Genomic DNA, 15,710 nt, shown 5'->3' with positions numbered 1-15,710 from the left:
GGTTCTGACTGCCTAACAAATGAAAACAGGCATTGTTAGGAGGGTTTGGGGTTTTTTTGCCTTTAAATTCAGAAAAGACTTCCAAATGCAACACAGTAAAAACTAAGGTCTGTAGAAGAAACTGCTTACCTGGCCATGTCATTTAAAGGGGTACTGGCCTTGAGCCACTGTTAAACATAAACTTGCGGCAGTTCTACTGACACTAGCAGCACTTACTATTCAGGTACTCACATAAACCACCTGATGAAGTGCTTTGCTGACCTGAGGCCAACAGCACATCGACAGCTACAGTTTAGATTTAAATTGTTATGAGCCAACACATTTTAAGGTTTTTGTAGGCAAATGTGGATGTATTGATTTAAACTTCAAATGAAAAAGTCAGTTTTGAGCATCGATTGAAAAACATTATTGTTAACAAAGAAATAGCAAAGGCGAGGAATTGAGAGTTGTGTTGTGGTTTTCGAAAGCCTTTGACCAGGCTTCCACCATGATCGGAGGATACAGAAATGCCCTCAACTGGGAAAGACTGGCCACCTTGCAATATGGAGTGATTTGAAGCAGGCACAATTGTTTATAGATGCTTTATTTAATTATGGCTCAATAATTACATTTGTAGGATTTCCCCGGTGTCTGTAAAAGCTGTAACCAGAGCAGAAAAGTACATGTTCTGATAATGATCCTCTGCCATTCACGGGGTAAATGCCTGATGTTTATGCCATAGAAACAGTTATGCTACTGTTACTGTGCAAAATTCCTCATCATAGGAGTTATCACTATTTCTACATACTGTAAAAAAAAAGAAAAAAAACATTTGAAGGTTGTTGAAGCAGCTCTTTGGATTTCTCACTCTTGTAGAAGTAATTCAGAATGGCAGATGTGACTGAGCTTATTGTGGACAGCTCAGAAGCTTTTATTAAATATCACAGCTTCCCATATACCTACATTCCTCTCCTTTAACAGCAGGACCCAGGTAGAACATTCATACTACGCTAAGACAAATTTTTAGGCAGTCAGAATAAAAAGAAATCTCATAAAAGCACATCCAACTTAGACATTTTGCCGATTTCCAGATGTCCAGCTGGTCAAGAGAGACTTGAATGTGTGTGTTTTTATGAATTACTTCTTTCTAGTTGGTTTCTTTTAATTTCATTGGGGAATAATAATCAACTTTCCAGCTATTTTTACTGGATGACAGTAAATCTGTAAGGTAGCATTAATAGTTTTTATAATGACAAAGGGATTCGGGAGGAATGGAGAAACCAGGAAAATTGGAGTAAATGACAATGTTTGCAAGTTTCTTATTGCCATAAATGATGAATATGAGGACAAGATTATGGAATATCAGGGCCTTTCAGAAATATTTCTGTTAACTGAAGAAAAATTTTCACTGAATCTATTCAGTAGTAGTTCCCCATGACTATTTAACATAGGACTCACTGGATCTGGGAGCAGAACAAACTGTGGTATATTCAGGTAAAGGTGAAGAGTTTGTTTGAATGAAATTTTCTTTTTGGGCTTCATATTTGTAGAAATGTACTTGAAGTTTCATTATAAAAGCTTGAATATTTTTTTAACTTAATTTCTGAACCCCAGTGCAGAAAATATTTTAAATATATGTTAAGTTGTTGAGACAAGATGAAGTAATAAGCATCTTTATTACATGAGAAAATGAAAAGTGGAAGTTAAAAAAGAAAAAGGAATGTTCCTCTATCACTGGAATGAAGAATGGAAAATTATTTTTGAAAAAAAATCTGAGCCAGAGTAATAAAAGTTTCTAAGAAGCTAACAGAACTGAAAGAGACAAAGTGAAAAATAAACACAACTCTTTCTGGTTATTGTCAAGAGATGTTCCCAAGCCTAATAAGGACAAAGTATCAAAAAAGATTCAAATAAAACAGATCGCACCACATTAGTATTTCTGTTGGAAAGACCAAATGTAGTTGCATGATAATGGTTTCCTGGAAAACGTTTGCATATCATTATTTAGAAATCTGGCAACAGGTAACTGCTGTAAAAAACATTACTCCTTCTGGCTACTTCAAAAATGTGTAACTGTCCATTGGTGGAAACCCAGCCTGAGTCAGGATGAGTTTTGTGTTGTGGAGTTGGGGGCCTCCATTGCTAAATGGCAAAACTGCAACTAATGTTCCAGTACTGATAACTAACCAACGCAGTCTATTATCCTCAACAGTGAAACCTTAAACTAGTTCTGCTTTCTTGAAAGCTTTGTAGGGAATGCAGTATTTTTTGTCTCCTACACATTTTCCTCCTTCTGTAGGAAGCTGGATAAACAAAGTTGCCTACATTTAGTACTATAGCAACACTTGTCATCCCCGCCAAGCTCTGCGGGTGGATGGTTTTGAGTATGCAGTTGTCAGGTTTGGGTCTGTGTCTGGCACGGTGTATCACTCCGAAGCCTGCAGTGCAGCTGGCAGCCCCAGCAGAGTGCAAGAAGACTAGACTTCTGTTCCTAGTGCGTTGGACCCATCCGTGTTTCCCTGCATGTACATGTGTCGTGAAGCTCTTCTTGTATGCAAATGAGACCTTTGAAACTTTGGTTTCACAAAACTGTAAGTTCTGCCTTAGTGAATACAATAGTTATTAAATTACAACTCCTGAATGGAAGAGACCACTGCTTTATTTAGATGACATCAGCCTGTAGACTTACTATAGCTTTACTAACGTAGGTGTAAAGAGAGGTGCCAGGCTCCTTACTGCACCCTTCTTCCTTGGCCCTGCGGGTTTCTGTGGGGTAACGGGGAGTGCCCGTAACCTGCAAGTCTGTCACCAAAATCCCACAGCATTGGTGAGCTTTAACTACAGCAGATGTTACATGGATAGACACGAGCACATCCCTTAAAAGTTTTTCCAGTGTCTGCTATGCCCCATTACACTGCCTGTAAAGCAGATTCATAGCTTTTTTGGTGAGTAAATACTGAATCACAGCCCATGGCAAGCTAGGCCCTGAAAATAACTGAGCTATGCAGAGACAACTTGTTCCTGGAACAATCGGTTCTGACACATGGTGGGTGAGTGTATCTTGGCTCGTTACGGAGAAGCACTGAGGTTGCCTTTACAAGGCAGTGTGCACACAGCCTAATTTAAATTCGCTTAATCCCATAATGTAACATTAGCATGAATGTGATATTTGCTTGCCAAGAGTGTGCATGCCACTTCTCTATGGGCACCCTCAAGGCATGTTTCTCAAATTGCAGAGCTTGTTATTAACTATTTTTAGATGTTTAGGCAAACTTACAAAACTGACAAATGGTAAAAGCATTGTGTAATGTTCTGTGGAGAACTAGAACTGCTACGTAGATAACAATGGGGAGTCTGAATCTCACATTAAATTAAGAATTGGACTGAGGAACCATCAAGGAGAGCTTGAATGTCCCAGTCCCTACCTCATGGGACAGGGAATGTGAAGCTTCTTTTCTGTATCATTTATTCCGGTTGCACCTACAGCTAGCGTTCTCTGTGGTGGGAGAGTTAATGTGCATGCAGCAGGACACTGTACATGCTCCAAGCTGCTTGCAGTCTTGGGACTTGAAACAAAAAGGAGAAACTCGCTGTATTTTGTAAGGGCAGTCAGTTACAGTTGTGCACAATGTCATTAGTTAACTGATAAGTTGCATTTTGATTTGACTTGCACATTATTTCCTGGGGTTTTTTGATTCTGTGGCTATTTTTAATTTCTCTTTGAACAGTTGAATACAGTATTTAGCAAATATATTGCAGTTGGAATGCTCTTTCTTGTAACATTTTTTCCTAAGAATATCATTAGATTGAAATTCCTTGCATTGGCAAGCTGCCTGTTGAGCTCTCTCTGTATCTCTTCAAGCTCACCGCAGAGTATCTCTGTCACCAGCCTGGCCTGTCCATCCACTCTGCCTGTTCCCCTCCCCGCCTCATCTCCTAGGGCCAGAGGTGGGTGAAGATAGAAGAGGAAGCTGAAGGAAAGGAGATTGAAGGGACTTGAAGTCCACAAGCACACCCCGCACGTGCTCTGATGCGGCCTCTCCTGCGTGTTCGTAAGGGTTGTGTCGGCCTTGACCAGCACCCAGGGACAGCGAGTTTCATTTGGGGGATCTTTGATGGGAGCCATGCTCTTTGAGGGCTCCTGCTGTGTGCCTCTGGGCATAGCATAGGGAGCAATGTGCTTAATTTGGCTGGAGAACTCCCTTTCAGTAAAGTTTGAACACTTGGAAATATTCTTTCTCAATGAAATGCAAACAGATCTATTCAAAAGCTCCTGCAAGTAGGAATGTTTCCAAATTGGTGACTTTCTGCCTTTTGAAACATGCACAGGTTTGAGATTTGGGTGGGTTATTTTCTGAGGATGGTAGTTTCTCACGCTTTCATTTAATGAAATCAGCGAGGGCCAAGATCGATGCGGGATGAGAGTAAAATTATGCAGAGTTCTGATACAGAGGGGCTGTTTCACCTCTTGTGCCAGGCAGTAGGCGAGGGCATGAGGCAGTCGTTATTTCCAGCACTGTGTGACAACGCTGGGAATTTTCCCGCAGCAGCTGACCAGCCCTGGCGGCGCCTTCCACCAGGAGCATGTCAAGGGCTCATACAAACCTGTGTTTTCCTAATAGTGGGATTAAAAGTAGTTTAGGATTGCTTTTTGAGTGTCAGCCTGTGAACCCTGCGGGAGGACAGTTTCCCCATGCCTGTTTGTACTGCGGCTCTGTCTTGCCTCTCAGCCAGGTCAGCGAAGAGGCCTCAGACTGAGGTGTTGCTGAAGACCTGGTTTCAACTCCAGCCACTGGTTGTAATGCGGTAACATCTAAATCTCCCTTTTTCCCTTAAAAAAAAAAGTGTGGGTGCGTTGCACAGTTTAATTTTTCTTCTCAAACTTGTACTGAACTGGAATCTGCAGGGTAGATTTAGATTAGATATTAGGAAAAAATTCTTTACTGTGAGGATGGTGAGACACTGGAACAAGGTTGCCCAGAGAAGCTGTAGATGCTCCATCCCTGGAGGTGTTCAAGGCCAGGCTGGATGGGGCTTTGAGTAACCTGGTCTAGTGGGAGGTGTCCCTGCCCATGGCAGGGGGCTTGGAACTGGATGATCTTTGAGGTCCCTTCCAACCCAAACCATTCTCTGATTCTAAACAGGCTGTTTAGGGGAAATTAATTGTATTGATATTTAATTGTGATTTAAGTTTGATTAATTAAATTACTCTTAGGAGAATAAAAGCAACTATAACAATATATGGGTTGCCCTTACTCCTCCACTCTTGCATTCATTCTGACTATGGCTTACTATGTGAACTTGATAAGTAGCACTTCAGAAAGCCACGTTTCCTCTTTTTTCAGGTTTACATATATTTGTCAGTACACGTGCAATGCAAAATACACTCTGTGTGTGAATTTTAGTGCATCAATGAATAGGAAAGATTAACTGGAGGGCAGGGTGGGTTTTGTACTTAATGCTGTTACTGCTGGTAGTGACAGACTGCTGATTTTGTCTGCCTGGAAGGGTAATGATTTCTGAATTAGTGCCCATCTGCAGGGCTTTTGTGTCTTGGTAGAACATGTAAAAGGATTAATTTATGGTAGATTCACTGTAATATCTGCTCTGTGGTGCAGAACAGGTGCCGTTTATAATTAAACATGAGGTCTCGGTACCCTTGCTGGTGAGTTGGGAAGTGGCAGAACTGTGCTGTGGTCCCATTCTCACCTGCCTGGGTCTTGTTCCTCATAAGGAAAGGTGGAAGCTAAGTTTCAGTGGAGGACTTGAGAAAAACTTCCAAGTCTTGCAGCTTAGGCAAGCCCAGGATATCCCTGAGGTAGTTAAGGCTAGTTTGGCGCAGACATTATAAGAAACGTACTAATTTTTTTGATATAGATACTTTTTCAGTCTGTAAAATGAAAATCAAACATTACATTTTACCAGGATTATTTACTAAAGGCACCTCCTTCACTTAAATCAATAATGAATATGTCTGGCTGACCCTGCGCAGTAGCATTAAATTTCACCCAAGTTTGCTATTTAATAAGGTAGGGTAAGGTGAGAATTTCTGCAACGACTTGGTTGTACTAAGGTGGCCATGAGAATGAAAAGCAAATGCGTTAGGAAGACATCTGAAACAGTGCCTTTATAGTGAACTGGCTTAGTAAGTCTGTCACCCTTAAAAAAAGCCCATTTTTGAGTGGAAATGTGTCTTGCTGCCAGCTAGTTTGGAAGGTCTTCACCTAGAAGCTTTACCCTATTCCCTGAGGTCAGATAGATCCTTTTGTAAAGTCTGGGATCAGATGACATAGTACTAAAACACGTTGCCTGTGTGGAATCAATCGCTTCACAGCTCATTGTTTAATTGACATTTTATGTCCAGTTGCCAAGCCAATAGTGTAGCTTGACCTACGGCTTAAACTATAAAAACTCAAGAGTTGTGGCAAAAATACTGGGTAAGGGAAGGTGTCAAGATACATGTGAGATTAATAGGCAGTGCAGTACTTTTTACTAGTGAGATATCTTGTTTTACAAGGGAATTCTAAAATGTGTTTGCTCTGCTGTAATTTATGCATAGGAAATACACAATGCTTACATAAAATCCTAATGGGAAACGCCTCACGTTCAATAGGCACAATTCAGTTAGCAGATTTTGCTCTTTTTAGATGAAAGTTTTTTTCAGGTCTTTGACATCTGGGAACATTGTCTTTAGGTAGTAGTATTTGGTATATTACTAACCAAGGCAGTGCTTTTGCTCATCAAAAGAATCTGAATATTGAAGGCCAGAAGGTTATATAGGGTGAGATGCTCATACAAACTTTTATTCTGGTATATGTTCATTGTTAAAGCTTGATTTTTTTTTATTTTTTTTTTTTGGTATTGGTCAAAATCAGTGGCTGTTTTAATATTTCTTTTTGCATGAGCAGGAACAGTTCCTAATAAGAAAGAATGAAAGACAAAAGTTAGGAAATAGGAGTCATATTTTACAGCACGAGTAATCTCAGTCTGCTTGTGGTTAATATGATGCGGTAGCAAAGCAGTCGGCTTACCTGTCAAATCATAAATAAACTTTTACTGAATTTCACTGAATTTTTTTTTTAGAGTTGGAAGGGACCATATATATCATCTAGTCCAACTCCCCTGCTGAAGCAGGATTGCTTAGAGAATGCTACTCAGGACTAAGAGATAGGTCCAGGAAAAAATACCATGCTTTTGCAGTTAATTTCTTCATCTTTCTGAGTAGCACAAAACTTTTATTGGGATCTAGAAGGCAAACTGAGAATTTCAAGAATAGTTATTTTAAAGGATCAAAACTAAATGAGAGATATTAAGAGGAGGAAGAGTACAGGAAAGTAAGGCTTCAGGATACTTTGACCTAAAGGGAATCAACACAGAAGATAAGGACGGTTCCCAAACCCTAAACGGCTAGTTTGACTTGGTTTTAGGGAATGGGAAGATAAGAAAATGTACGCTGCAGAGGTGCTGCTTGATGGCTAGTGTTGCAGGTTATAAAAATAGGACACTTTCAGGCACAGAAAAGGACAAGTTGATTTCAGTTGTAATGAATCACTAAAGCTGGATTATATTTATTTGAGAATTCTGAAAATAGTTATGTGTGAAGTGACTAAGCTGCTAAGAATAATGCTCAGTTTATCATTAAAACTAACTGTTATACTTGGAGATTGAACTGCAGGAAATACCCCACTTTTTTTTTTTAAATAACTAAGTGTAGCAAGTCCTTGGAATGATAAGCTAATGAATCTATGTTAAAAAAGCTGACACTGGAAAAATTACCTAGTTGAGCATGGCATGCGTAGCTTCTGCGAAAAGGGAATGAGGTAAACAGATCTTTGACCTCACTTAAAATTAGTAGAGGATTTTGAGGATTTTATCAAAAGATTGCCAGATGAAATAGATGATGTATACGAGTGGCAGTTAAATAGCTGTGTGAGGGGAAATCTGAGATCTTAAATTTCAGAATTGGTCTGCACTCATCCTGTGTCCGCACAGGGATAACTTCAGTGGAACTGAAAGTTTGTTACTTTTACAGTGCTAAATATGTCTGAAATAATTGCATGTATTTACTTTGGCTATTTGTTACATCTTATTCAAATACAGATTCAAAAGATTCAAATATACACTTATATGAAGTAGGAAATCCTGGGAATACCGTGTTTTAGCAGCTAACTACGGTGTATAGTGTTTCCTTTGACGGATTGAACAGTGGGGTTTCAGTTACGTTATAGGGTATGAGCTGAAGCTTAGTGAGGTTGGGGTAATTTTTGGTTTTGATTATGGCAGTGAGGAAAGTCTTGTCAAAAGAAAAAAGAGTTCTGTTTGTCCACTGTGTAATGGTGCTGCTCTTGGTTGGAAAGAAGCTGAAGGTATTGTTATTTCAGTTGGCAATTGGGGGTAATGAACTGTGTGCAACTTCAGCCTGACAGATGATTTGAAACAGAAAGACTCCACAAATGTGTTAACAAACTTGAGAGCATAAGATATGTGGAGTGTTGGGCCTTATCTGTTTAAGTAACAGCTTTTTACAGAAGATAACTTTTTCTTGTCTTCTGTGTTCTTCTTGCCCAGAGTTCAGTGGCTCTTGCATGTCAACAGAGATCACGATGCTTTGAATAACAGTGCGTTTTATATATTTTTAAGAATCAAAGAATTGTTATTTTCTTATTTTTCTCTTGAACTAAGGAATACTCACTAAAGTGCAACTTGTAAAAAAAGTGCAAGGTGTGAAAACTAAGAGGAAAAAAGAATGGATTTTTTTTTTTAAATTTGCATCTAGTTTGTTTTATGTGTTTCTTAATGCTAAATGTTAGTGTGCTTATTTGATGTGAGCTGATTGGTGACTATATGTGAGCTTAACTTGATGCACATCTTTCTGATTACAGTGTAATTTTTCTGACACTTAGGAGTTATGAACTGTCATAACAACTTGTGTTTTAAGAAGACTAAATTTGGCAAAGTTTTTATAAAACTAATAATTCTTGGTCATTTAGAAGAATATCTGTCATTAAAAACTGAATTACTGTTTAAATTTTCATTGGGCATGTTGGAATGCTTACCTTGGAACTGGTTTCTTAATCACCATGCATTGCTGTAGCCATTCACATTGCATTCGGTTTGCCTATTTGTTTCTTCCTCTCAGACCTTAGCATTACTTTAATGGGCTGTTCCTTTTTCAAACTACTGCTGTGGTCATTATAACGGGGACCTTTCTCTCTTTCCCCAGTGAAAGGCAGTCAGAAGTGTGAGCTGAATTGCCGTGCAATAGGCTACCGATTCTACGTGCGACAAGCCGAGCAGGTGATCGACGGGACACCCTGTGACCAGAACGGGACTGCCATCTGTGTGGCTGGGCAGTGCAAGGTATGGCTGCTCCTCGGGCAGGTCCGCCTCCGGGTGCTCCGTGACGGATCCAAGTCCTCTAAGAGGCTGATACCACTTTACCTCTGAAATGGTGTCATCAGCTGCTTTATTTTTTTGAAGTGGATGTGAAAAATGTTAACTTTATTATTACAGGTTTTATGTCTTAACTAGTGTTTCTGTCTACTAAGAACAAACTATGGAATGCTGAAAGGCTGGATTCAGAAGGTGTTCTGGCCACAATTAAGGTGACTTTCAGTGAGCTTCTTCCACATATATAGCTTTCTACAGAAGAGACTTCATGAAAGAATCAGAACAAAAAGATTGGAAGCTTAAATGAGAGAACTATAATATCTTTCTTTGATTAAACTTTAGACTGGAGGTATTTTTTTTTCAGTCTGCAACATGATGGTTTATTCAGTTATGTGTTTATTTTGATTGCTTTTTAGCTGGTGTTAGTGTAACTTTTCAGATTGGTCCATGTTTGCCATTTTTGCGTATCACGTCTTACTGGCCGTCGATTTACTCAGCAGTGATGTTCTCTTAGAAAATGCTTGAGTGAATCGTTATTTTTCAAGTGTTGAGAAGGAGCTACTGTGTTGACTTTTGCAGTCTGGTGTGTGAATTCCCTTTGTAATGAATAAATACACTGCTTTCTGCAAGATGGTAGCAATTTTAAACAAAATGTTACGGTGTTTAGAAAAAAAAAAAGTTTGTAATCTTTCAACTTAGGTTAGTGGAATAAATAAATTCCTAGCAGGGGGCATTTGACACTTGGCTGATGTTTCCCATATATGTTGGTAAAAGAAGCAGAAGTGGGTCAGATGTGACTCATGAACTCAAATAATGAAAGGTCAGGTTCAGTTTAAATTGTTGGTTTGCCAGAGGAAATCACTTATGATTACAACCTTTTCCTCTGCGTGTCCAGATTCCTCTTATTTGTGCACATCTGGACAATGCCATGTATCTTTCTCTTTTGTATTTCTTAGTGCAAGCAAAGCCATAGCATTGCATTTCCTTTGTAGATGATAGAGCTGTGTGAAGTTGATTATTCTTTAAAGCTTTCCTTGATCACAAACCAATTCAGAAAGGGGCAGAAATTTGTTTTAGTTACAGTTCTGATCTATGACTCAAACTCTGAAAAATAGGTTTAGTGTACCAGCTACTATATTCTCCCGGTGCTGTGTGGTTGCAAAAGTCTATACTGGCACGTTTGTATTGGAGGTCTGGGATAGAAAAGAAAGGCAGTCTTCAGCAGCCTAGTAGGAGACCATACTGAATTCTGAAAGTCACCCATTGCCTGTGTAGAATGCCAATTCCCAAAGCTGCATGTGAACAAACAGCAGGTTGTGAATCCTTACTGAGAATATGTAATTTGGAATTGATAGAACTGTGGAATAATTCAGCTTGTAAGGTACCTGGGAAGACCATGTAGTTCAGCTCCCTACTGAGAACAGGGCCCTCTCTGTCAGACAGCTGTCGTGGCCTTTTCCAGGTTCAGTTTTGAACCTGTTCTTGTGTTAGAACAATATCACAGTGGAATCTTTTTCCTTGTATTCGACCGAAATTCCCCGTACTGCAGGTTGTGCCCTTGGTCTCAACCTAGTGCTGCACATCTCTGAGAATCTGGCTCTATCTGCTTTGTTACCCTCCCTCCCATTAGATGTAGACACCAGTAACATCTTCCCTTAGACTTCTCTTAAGGCTTGGGATTCCTAGGCTGTAGTGTTTGTTTTGGTTTGGCTGGGGTTTTTTTCCTTCCTTTTTTCTTATGGCGTTGAAAATAGACTTAAAAATCAAAATCTTGGTGTCTATTTAAACTGTTCCTCAGTGATGCTTACTTAATGCTTAGTGAAGTGATGTACTCTGTAATTCTTAAAGAGTTACATTCTGTACTGGTGCTGAGTGCCTTATAAGCAATAAATTACCACGAGGAAGCCAAGATAGAGCAGGTAAAGACACGTGTTATTCTGTGCTTTGTAGCGCTTCTCACTACAGTGAAGTGGAATGAGGGTGGGAGAAGTTGAGGGAGTTGGCAGAGCCCTCATACACACTGGTGTTAACTGCGCTTGTGTGAAGGCTTTGGGAGACATGTCTAGCTAAAATATTAAAAGGTTTATGTTTTTCTTCTGAAGAGGAACTTAATTCAGACATTTCCCAGCTTCTTATATTTAGTTCTTTTGATCTGTAGCAATTCACTCATCATTCAGTACCCGCAGCCTCAGTAACTGAGGTGGATGTCAGCTGAAAGAGACTTGACCTGTTTAACCGTGCAACAGTTAAGGTGAGATTTTTGTGTGTGTAAACCACACGCTATTTTTATTTGTTTCAAAGTTTTGAGTTAGTGTTTGAGGGAGTATTCAGAGATATGTATGTCAGACTAAAGGAAAATACAGTATTCCAGCTTCATGGTGCTTCAAAGCACTGTCTTTATTGAGTCAGTTATTCTTTTTTCAGTGATTTCCACAGTTCAAGATTAGAAACTCAGCGCTACATCTTTAGTGAAAATTTACCTCCAAATAGTCAATAGCATGTTTGCATTTGATGGAAATTGATATTTCAGGGTAGATTCGTCTATATTAAAATTACTTATCTTGTTCCTTTTTTATCTGCTCCCTGTGTAAGATCTCATGTTCCCTATGATTTAAGGATGAATTAATCTGATACACAAATGAATTATTAAGTTGCATATATTGCCTGTCTTCTTGGACTCTGAGATTTTGTATCCCACTTGTGAAGGCATCAAAGCTATTAAAAATAAGTAAAATAATTTTACTTAACAGTGGTATTATACACTGTAAAGTGACCATGGATGTAGCTGAAGGAAGTAATAATTAGAAAATCAAATAATTTAAGTTTTGTACTGTCAGATGCTTAAGAGAATATTTTTCTGAAAAGTTGTCACCATTTACAGTTAACTGAAAATGTTTCTCAAGTAATGAAGCTTATTCAAATCTTTGTAGTAGGTGTCTCTTCCTTAACTGCACATTATTTTTATTTTTTGAAAGTCAGATAATTTAAGTGTATTTATGGTCTCTGTCACCCTCTGTTGGACATTTTGCTGCACTACCAGAACAATAATATCCTTGTGTTAAAAAACATGATCTATTTTGTTCCCAGGACCATTGTTTCTGGTTAGTATTTTCAGTTTACCTTATTCTTAGAAACAAAAGATGGAAAATGTTGCTATAATAAAAATTACTTACAGACAAAATAAACAATAAAAAGAGACAGGTTTACCTGAAATAAAAAATTAAATATGTATGGAGAGGTATTTCTCACTTCTCGCTCTTCAACCACTTAACAGTGTTATGTAAGGCAACCACAAGTAGCATTAGTTAGAAGTTCTCAATGTATAAAATGCAGTCACACCCGTTAACACTAAAAATACATTAAAGAGAAGTTTTGTCTTAACATCAAAATCAGAATATTTAATACATTAATTGTTTCTTTTTTGAGTTGTTAACCAATGTTAGATAGAATAGCCTTTTAAAACTGAAGTATTGTTTAATCTTATTAGCAAAGCTAAACTATAGCATACGGGAAGATTTTAAAACCAGAGGTATGTACAGAAGTCCTTCCTAAAGCCTGGTTGTTGTGGCCATTACAATATTCCGCAGGAAGGTCAGAACAACAGTATATTTCTGAGTCCCTCTGTACGGCATCCCAGTAGCCATTTCCTTACTTCCAGAGTGTCCTTTTTCACTGTTTGCTGTTCTTCTGTTCAACTGGCCCCCAGAGTTGGAAGTAAAAACTTTATAACTTGTCCAGCACAAGAAGTGATTTTTCAGCTCATTTCAAGCTCATTTTTCAGATGTAGTCCTTTAACAAAATGTGACATGTTCTTGTGATGAAATATCCTAATTTGTTTGTTGTTTTTTTCCCATTTTCTTATTTGTCTGTGGCATTGCAATAACTGGCACATATACTAATGCAAGTACTACAAAAAAACCCTCACTCATCCTTAACATGATTATGTACTTCCTGGTGTAGACCAGACTCTGAATTCTAATGAAATGGAACCTTTTTAAAGCAATTAAATAATTTAAAAATAAAACAAGGCAAAATAGGAAGAACCAGGTGATATTTTACATATGCAGAAGAAAGAAGTATAACAATGATCTTGATAATCAGTTTTATTATTTCTGTCTAAAATTCTTTGCGCATTTGAGCAATGTTCTTTCTGATGAATTTTGGAAAGTGAACGAATGACAAGTTCTACTTTTGTTTTTTCAAGATTTTTTCACAGCTGGTTATTGCTATTATACGTATACTTTGAATATGTATCAGTGTTACTGAGTATGTGTCATTTGTTTTAATACATTTTCAACCCCTTCCTAACTCTAAACTTCACAGTTAAGTTAAAGAGTGCCTGAGAATGGGGCTTCTTCAACTTGCTATTTAGCCAAAAGTGTATTTTCTTGTTTTAAGATATTTTTTCTGCTTGTTTTAAATCAGTGTATCCTTTCATTTCTTCTGGAGCCAGTGGGATGATCGTACTCAGTAACTGCAAAGATTAGAAGGAAAAAGCAAGTAGAATATTGAGGAAGTTTTAATAAATAGAGAAAAGTATCAGGAGAAAATGGCCTTAGTCATTTTGTCCTTGACCATAGTTTACTAATGGTACTGAGAGGGAAGTGTGTTGCATGTGTTTTTTGTGTGCACCTAGGACACTTCTGCCTGAAGAAGCCTTTCCTGATACTTGGGCAGGTGTGAGCACTGACTCATTGTCGGTTTTGGGACAGAAAAAAGGATATTTGTTAGCTGTGAGGCAAATTAGTTTTGCAGAGATGTTAGTTACCACACAGTGGCGCACTTTACAAAAGTATTATTTAGCATTTCGCATAAAACTTCATTTGGGTGGGAAGTGTAGATACCTTTTAAAGGTACCTGAAACAACTATTTTCTCTCTTGATTTTTATATTACATTTTCTCTTGCATTGTAGTTTATTTTCATTTTCCAGTTAACTTCTGAAGTTAACTGAAAGTATCTGAGCAGCTTAGAAATGCACACAGGGAGTAACTTCAGTAGCAAAATAACTGGCAGTAGAGATTTTACTTGCCTTTTAAAAAAAAAAGCATCAGATGCTGAAATCCTTGCAAACTTTATAGGAAGGTAACTTAAGTCAGCTATAGGAAGCATCGCCAAGCATGGTAAATCTCCATCAGAAAAACATGATCAGGCAAGGAGCTCCCAGATGGAACTCTGCTGACATGCACTGGTGTCCAGGTAGCAGACCCATAGGTGGCATTGTTGTTTAAGTTAGGGAACTCTTAATGACTATAGGATCAGAGTGACAGATCAGCATGATGACAGCTGTGTGCTTTCTGTAAGTCAAGGTTATTCTCATAGCTCATATATGTTGGAATATAGAGTAGTCCTGTGGTTGTTCTTGTAATGGTAAAGAATCTATTTTCTGTAGGAATCTCAACTTGTGTAGTGTCAATTGCTTACACTGAAAAAAGGGTCTGGGGTGTATTTGGGGGTCTTGTGTGTGTGTGTGCGTGTGTGTGCACTTTCTTAAAGTTGGAACCAGACTTCCCTCTTTTCTCTGTCCTCTTCTGTTTAGTTTGCAGGTTCTTCTAAGCAGAAGTTTGCAGGTTCTTCTAAGTTCTTCTTCCCTGTACAGTGCTAGCTTCTGTGAAGCTTTTCTCTTTGTTCCTTAGGCATTACAGTGTTAATTTTTTATCAGTAACGATGTAAGGAAGAGTCTAATACCTGGATTACTATAGCAGAAGCAAGGGCCCATAGATATCTATACCTGTCCTGCAGCTCAATTACAGAAAATGTTTGTGCTTCTTCATCTTGCTTGGTTGCTCAGAGGAGGAGGGTGTATTCTTCACTGCACAAGAACTTTGTAAAGCTCATATGTCTTGAGATATGAAGACTCTGAAAGCAGCCTGAGAAAGTGTACCGAGTGAAAGGTTGGTCTGTGCCTCAGTGGCATGCTCTGGCCGTCAGAACATTGGTATTAGCCTAACTGGCACGAAGGCAAGTAAGTGAGGACTGGTGTCAAGCGTTGCTTGTATTTGAGGAGGACCAACTCTCTGTATTTGACCTTATCCTAAAAAGGGGCCTTGAAGTGGTGAATTAGTTAAGTTGTTTTCACCATGGGAGCCGCTGTGTTAAGAAGTTGCGTGCTGCAGGGAATTGTTACCAAGGCTTTGCCCAGGACACGATTGCACACAGTGTATGCTCTATGGAAGTGGAGAACTCTGTTTGGGAGCCTAAGGGCATTCAGATGCTGAAATGCATTTCAGAATCGAATGAAAATTAAATCTCTATTTTATTAATATTCAAGGGTTGCTTTTTTCTTATTTTTTATTTGGTTTCTATCAGTAGTAGCTGAGGCCATTGTGCTCTGAACTCAAGA

General features: G+C 38.6%; 1 protein-coding gene across 1 annotated transcript in view; it reads left to right on the top strand.

Moving 5' to 3' along the window:
• The window catches only part of THSD4 (thrombospondin type 1 domain containing 4), a 283,017-nt gene that overhangs the window by 97,330 nt on the left and 169,977 nt on the right, over nt 1-15,710 (top strand). The window contains exon 6 of the mRNA XM_074156071.1: nt 9,203-9,339. Within this exon, the coding sequence (XP_074012172.1) occupies nt 9,203-9,339 (137 nt within the window). The remainder of the gene's footprint in view (nt 1-9,202; nt 9,340-15,710) is intronic.

The sequence above is a fragment of the Numenius arquata genome, chromosome 11 (assembly GCF_964106895.1).
Source record: "Numenius arquata chromosome 11, bNumArq3.hap1.1, whole genome shotgun sequence".
Taxonomy (NCBI): Eukaryota; Metazoa; Chordata; class Aves; order Charadriiformes; family Scolopacidae; genus Numenius; species Numenius arquata.
This window is presented reverse-complemented; position numbering and strand designations above follow the sequence as displayed.